This window comes from Oncorhynchus gorbuscha, linkage group LG04 (assembly GCF_021184085.1).
Source record: "Oncorhynchus gorbuscha isolate QuinsamMale2020 ecotype Even-year linkage group LG04, OgorEven_v1.0, whole genome shotgun sequence".
NCBI classification, from domain to species: Eukaryota; Metazoa; Chordata; class Actinopteri; order Salmoniformes; family Salmonidae; genus Oncorhynchus; species Oncorhynchus gorbuscha.
In genome coordinates, this window is record NC_060176.1 from 44280050 (window position 1) to 44286355 (window position 6306).

The following is a 6306-nucleotide window of genomic DNA, read 5'->3' on the forward strand; positions in this document are numbered from 1 at the left end:
GCTGGAGAACAGCCTAGAAAAGATGACAATCAAAATCACAGAGGCTGAGAGGATCCAAAAAACCTACCTGCGAGTCTGCGACCACCTACATCGGGTGTGCCACACTTACACATTCACAGATATCAGCCCTTCTTATAGTGGACATTAAATCAAATGCAATTGTCAACATTGAATTCAAGTCTCCCTTGGGAGATATGCTGCAGTTAGTGTGACTATGCAGGACTGGCAGAGTTGTGTCTCAAATGGGACCCCACTACTTTTGACAAGAGCCCTATGAGCCCTGGTCAAAGGTAGTGCACTATATAGGGAATATAATCCATTTGGGAAGCAGACAAATCTAGTTCCACTATGACCCGTGTTTGGGTCATTTGTTCCTGGTTCAGGAGGTGTGTGAGATGCCCATGGCTCTGGATCAGCTGCAGAACTTAGTGGTCGGCGGGCAGTCAGAGCTAGGAAAGGTGGCGCACATGTCTTACACCGCAGTGGCTGCAGTGGACTGCACTAAGGTAAGGCAAATCTGGGGGACCGTTAACTTTTAGCTCCCACTTGCCCATTGTGTGCTGTTTACTTGTAAGTGCTATCATTTTTATTACACACATTGGCTACATGTCTTTGTATGATTGGGAAGAAAATAAGAGAAAGAAGGACAGGCTCATCTGAATACCAGCCATGACTCGTCATGAATTCCAGTATGTATTTTCCCACTACAATTGTATGACGTGTCTGTCTGTCTGTCTTTCGCCACCAGAGTCAGCTGGTTCACGTGAAGAGGCAGCTAATGGTGGAACGCAGAATGACGGAGATAGAGTTGACTGAAAGGAGGGGAGCGAAAGAGAAGGAGGTGGAGGGTCAGCTGGAGAGAGAGAGGGAGGGAGAGCGACGGAGCAGCAGAGTAGCTCAGAAGTTGAAAGAGCAGGTGAGAGAGGAAGAGACGGAGAGAGAGACTGAGGGGGAGCTGGAGGGAGAGACAGTGGGTGAGATGGAGGAAGAGAGAAATAGGGAGGGAAAGGGAAGGAGAGGGATGGGCCTGTGTGGAACAGAGAAACAAAGAGAGAGAGAGAGACAAATAAAGAGTGAGAGGGATGGACCTGTGGGAAACAGCGAGAGAACAGGAGAATGTAAGAAAAGATTGAAAGTGAACCTGTTAGTCAAGAGGGACACTTAAATCCCTATTGCAGTCAGTGAGTGTTGTTGTTTTATAGGGTTGGAGAGGGTCGGCTACCAGAGAAGGACTGGCTGAAGATACAGCCCCTATCAGAGGTATTACATCAGATGATCTTACACCACAGACACTTATGTATTAAAATAAATACAGTAAATATCAGTTCACCGATGTCCAAATAGTACTCTATCTTGAAGACAGTAGTATTCTGAATCATACATAACTTTGCATGAGCAAAGGCAATATGTAATGATATCCATACTCATCGTGTTGCCGGTTTTCAGGTGCTTACATTGTATTTCCCCATGTTCTGCATTAGGATTGATGCTGCAATTATGTATGCCTGTGTTGTGTTCTCCCCCTGCAGCCCAGCAGACCGTCGCGGCCCCCATTACGACACAGTCCGTCTTCAAACTGGTGGAGGATATTGATGCTCTGAGAGAAGCCCTCAGCTGCACTGATCTGCAGGTACGGTGGCCCACGTGGATCATTTAGCCCTACTATATACACAACTTGTAATAAGCACTCTAATAAGCAACGTGTTGCCTATCATTAATCTAACGTTTTAATATAAGCCACTGTTGCAAACAGCCCTTTGTTATTTCCCATGGCACATTGATGTAGTTGTTTCATTTTGTTGAGTTATGTTGCAGTAATGTCTAACCACACTGGGGTGTTGTAGTTTTTATTAAATGTAATATATTGGAGCACTTACGGTAGGTTTGACATTACAGAAAATACAAAAGCTATTCAAACACACCCTCGGCCTGGTACCTGACCTGACAGTCTCGCTGAACAAAAAGCTCATCCACACATTGCCAGTGGTGGAAGAAGTACCCAACTGTCATACTTGAGTAAAAGTAAAGATACCTTAAAATAGAAAATGATTCAAGTGAAAGTGAGTCACCGAGCAAAACACTACTTGAGTGAAAGTCTAAAAGTATTTGGTTTCAAATGTACTGAAGTATCAAAAGTCAATCTAATTGCTCAAATATACTGAAGTATCAAAGTAAAAGTATAAACAATTTCACATTCCTTGTATTAAGCAAACGATTTTATTTATTTACCGGCAGCCAACACTCAGACATAATTTACAAACTAAGCATTTGTGTTTAGTGAGTCCTCCAGACCAGAGGCAGTAGGGATGACCAGGGATAGTCTCTTGCTAGGTGTGTGAATAGGACCATTTTCCTGTCTTGCTAAGCATTCAAAATGTAACGAGCACCTTTGGATGTCGGGGAAAATGTTTGGAGTAAAAAGTCATTTTCTTTAACTGCATATATACACTGTGTACATAACATTAGGAGCATGTGCTCTATCCACGGCATAGACTGACTCAAATCAGGTTTATTTACAAAGCCCTTTTTACATCAGCAAATGTCACAAAGTGCTTAGACAGAAACCCATCTTAAAACCCCAAACAGGAAGCAATGCAGATGTAGAAGCATGCTGGCTAGGAAAAACTCCCTAGGAAGGCAGGAACCTAGGAAGAAAGCTAGAGAGGCACCAGGCTCTAAAAGGTGGCCAGTCCCTCTTCTGGCTGTGCCGGGTGGAGATTATAAGAGTACATGGCCAAGATGTTCAAGCGTTCATAGATAATCAAGGTGGTTATAGAGGGTGCAACAGGTCAGTACCTCAGGAGTAAATGTCAGTTGGGTTTTCATAGCTGACCAGGGGAATCCAGTTGAAAGCTATGATCCCTTATTGATGTCACATGTTAAATTCACTTCAATCAGTGTAGATGAAAGGTGAGGGGACAGGTTAAAGAAGGATTTTTAAGCCTTGAGACAATTGAGACATGGATTGTATATTTGTGCCATTTAGTGGGGGAAAGTGCAAGACAAAATATTTTAAGTGCCTTTGAACTGGGTATGGTAGTAGATGCCAGGCACACCGGTTTGTGTGCGTCAAGAACTGCAACGCTGTTGGGTTTTACACGCTCACCAGTTTCCCGAGTGTATCAAGAATGATCCACCACCGACAGCACATCCAGCCAACTTGACACAACTGTGGGAAGCATTGGAGTCAACATGGGCCAGCATTCCTGTGGAATGCTTTCGACACCTTGTAGAGTCCATGCCTCGATGAATTGAGTCTGTTCTGAGTGCAAAAGGGGGCTGCAACTCAATATTAGGAATACTGGTGCCGGTTGTCTCTCTGAGCTGAATATGTGTCGTCTACCTTTCCACCTGTCTGTCTAGGAGCTGGAGACACGGCTGGCCTCTCAGAAGGCCACCAGGGAGCAGCTGCACACCAAGATAACACAGTGTGAGGAGTTGGTCAGAAAGAGCATGGAGACCCTGGCTACCCTTGAGCTCCAGTACGCCCAACTCAAGTTCAGCGCTGGACCCGGTTCCGACAGGTACAGTCGAGCCACAGAAGAAAAACAATACTTCTGTATCATCCATAGAAATAGAGGAGAAGATCTGAAGGTCCTTCAGATCTCAGGCCTCAGACCTTCTTCTCCAATGGGTTTTGCAAAAGGAGGTGAGGAGAGGGCATGCGAGGAATCGAGGAAACACAATTGAGATTCACCCTCTGTGTTTTTCTCAAGGTTTGAGCAGCTGAAGGAGGAAATGCAGGTGGAGCTTGAGCAGGAAGAGGATTGTTGCAGCCAATGGGAAGCCAAGCTGGGCAAGGCCCAATCTGTGCTGCATGGGGTGGAGCAGGGTGTCAACAACCTGTTCTTCAGGATTAGCTGTGTGCATGTCATGGTAGTCATTTTCGATGGACAGCTCAGTCTCATCTGGCCCTTTCGTGGTCACCAAGAAAAACAATCTCCTATCAGCCAGAAAATGTGTTTGGGCATTCCTCAAGGCTCTGTTCTTGGACCACTACTGTTCTCATTATAGAAACTAGCCCTTGGTGATGTTATTCAGGAATAGAGAGGGTTCTAAAGCAAATGTTTTTATCTTGCTTTAGGACTCTCCCAGGGAGTTTGGGGATCTGGATGCCACCGAGAAGCTGAGGGAAATCGGTGTTCGTCTGCTCACACTGCAGACCACAGCTTCAGAGAAGACCGAGGAAAACACTGCTGACCATGAGAAGGTGACACTGGTTTAATTTCCTTCCTTAGCTCTGATTGTCTTCCCCTAGCTCTCATCTCTGTCTACCTCTTCTCTGAGTCCGAGTCTCTCAACTCTCCCCTCAAAGATCGAGTTCTCACTTTTTCTTTCTGGTCTCACCTCTGATACTGTGGTCTCAGTTCATTCTCATCCCTTATCCGTCTCCCCTGTGGTCTCACCCTTCTCCCCTCTGGTCTCACCTCTTTGGTCTCACCCCTCTCCCCTGTTGTCTCACCATTCTCCCCTGTAGTCTCACCCCTTTCCCCTCTGTTCTTACCCCTCTCCCCTGTGGTCTCACCCCTCTCCCCTGTGGTCTCACCCCTCTCCCCTGTGGTCTCACTCCTCTCCCCTGTGGTCTCACCCCTCTCCCCTCTGTTCTTACCCCTGTGGTCTCACCCCTCTCCCCTCTGGTCTCACCCCTCTCCCCTGTGGTCTCACCCCTCTGGTCTCACCCCTCTGGTCTCTCCCCTCTGGTCTCACCCCTCTGGTCTCTTCCCTCTCACCTCAGGTGTGGAGCTTCCTGGAGCAGAGAATCATGATGGAGCCCAGAATCTTCAAAAGGGCCAGCAGCCCAGTGTACAACAGCGTCTCAGAAGGTTTTTTTTTTCTTGGATGTATTGTTCTGCATGGCTTTAAGTCTATTGTAAACAACAGCTTATTAACAGCTGGTATCCATTCCTGCATGTTTGCATAATAGCTGTTTAGTGCTTTGCTAATAGTGTTTTCTGGTTTGTTGTGTCTAATAGCTCCTCTATCACCTGCTCCCTTCTTCCGTCTCAGACACGTTCCAGTTCCGCAGTCTGGAGGAGGACTGCGCCCTGTCCCGCGAGGAGATCAAGCGTCACAGTATCCATCTGATCGAGGCCCACCAACCCAAGAAGAAAGCCCCAAGGGGCACCAAGAAGAGCTAGAGGCATGTTTCAGAGAGAAGGACCAGACAGCCTGACAGCTGTGGCCCTCTACATCCTACAGGGAGTAAGGCTGAGGAATAATAAACAGACTCATAGTATGATTTTACTTTCTTTGTTGTCTACTTCATACCTGAGTTTCTTACTGCTATGTAAGGATCAGGGAGATTAGAGTAAGGTCTAGTTAACACAAAGTTATGTTTTAACAATCTCTCCGCCCTCTCTGCAATTAGGTAACACTTGCATACTTTGACACGGCAATTCATAAAATACATCATCTGGGATATATTCAAACTGTGGAAAAACAGTGCGCTGGAGTGCGATTGCACCTCTCATGAACCATTGGGTGGTGGCACTAAGCAGAACATTCTGAAGTGTTGAGTGTGTAAGACAGAGAGGGGGATATGGAACCGTGGTTGAATATGAAAGGCAGAAGAATATGAAAGTGATGGAAGAAACTGGTGATGAGATGAACTAGTAGGGGAGTTGAAAGAAGTGGTCATCTTGCACTACAGTTGAAGTCAGAAGTTTACATACACCTTAGCCAAATACATTTACGCTCAGTTTTTCACAATTCTTGATTCAATCCTAGTAAAAAGTTAGGATCACCACTTTATTTTAAGAATATGAAATGTCAGAATAGAATGTGTGTGTGTGTGTGTGTATACTGTATATATAAACTCAGCAAAAAAGAAACGTCCTCTCACTATCAACTGCGTTTATTTTCAGCAAACTTAACATGTGTAAGATATTTGTATGAACATAACAAGATTCAACAACTGAGACATAAACTGAACAAGTTCAAAAGACATGTGACGAACAGAAATGGAATAATTTGTCCCTGAACAAAGGGGGGGTCAAAATCAAAAGTAATAGTCAGAATCTGGTGTGGCCACCAGCTGCATTAAGTACTGCAGTGCTCCTCCTCCTCATGGACTGCACCAGATTTGCCCGTTCTTGCTGTGAGATGTTACCCCACTCTTCCACCAAGGCACCTGCAAGTTTCCTGGGGGAATGGCCCTAGCCCTCACCCTCTGATCCAACAGGTCCCAGACGTGCTCAATGGGATTGAGATCCAGGCTCTTCGCTGGCCATGGCAGAACAATGACATTCCTATCTTGCAGGAAATCACGCACAGAACGAGCAGTATGTGCCCCCCCCCCTCTCCCCG

General features: G+C 45.9%; 1 protein-coding gene across 2 annotated transcripts in view; it reads left to right on the top strand.

Annotated features, from left to right (window-relative positions):
• The window catches only part of LOC124033234 (uveal autoantigen with coiled-coil domains and ankyrin repeats protein-like), an 11281-nt gene extending 5514 nt beyond the window's left edge, over positions 1–5767 (top strand). For both annotated transcript variants that reach the window (XM_046345206.1, XM_046345205.1), the window contains 10 exons: positions 1–94; positions 384–506; positions 749–916; positions 1203–1260; positions 1530–1630; positions 3364–3524; positions 3717–3876; positions 4085–4210; positions 4736–4823; positions 5008–5767. The exon at positions 1–94 is cut by the window's left edge and continues 11 nt beyond it. In XM_046345206.1, coding sequence (XP_046201162.1) covers positions 1–94; positions 384–506; positions 749–916; positions 1203–1260; positions 1530–1630; positions 3364–3524; positions 3717–3876; positions 4085–4210; positions 4736–4823; positions 5008–5138 — 1210 coding nt within the window. In that variant the 3' untranslated portion in view covers positions 5139–5767. The remainder of the gene's footprint in view (positions 95–383; positions 507–748; positions 917–1202; positions 1261–1529; positions 1631–3363; positions 3525–3716; positions 3877–4084; positions 4211–4735; positions 4824–5007) is intronic.
• The last annotated feature ends 539 nt before the right edge of the window (positions 5768–6306 follow it).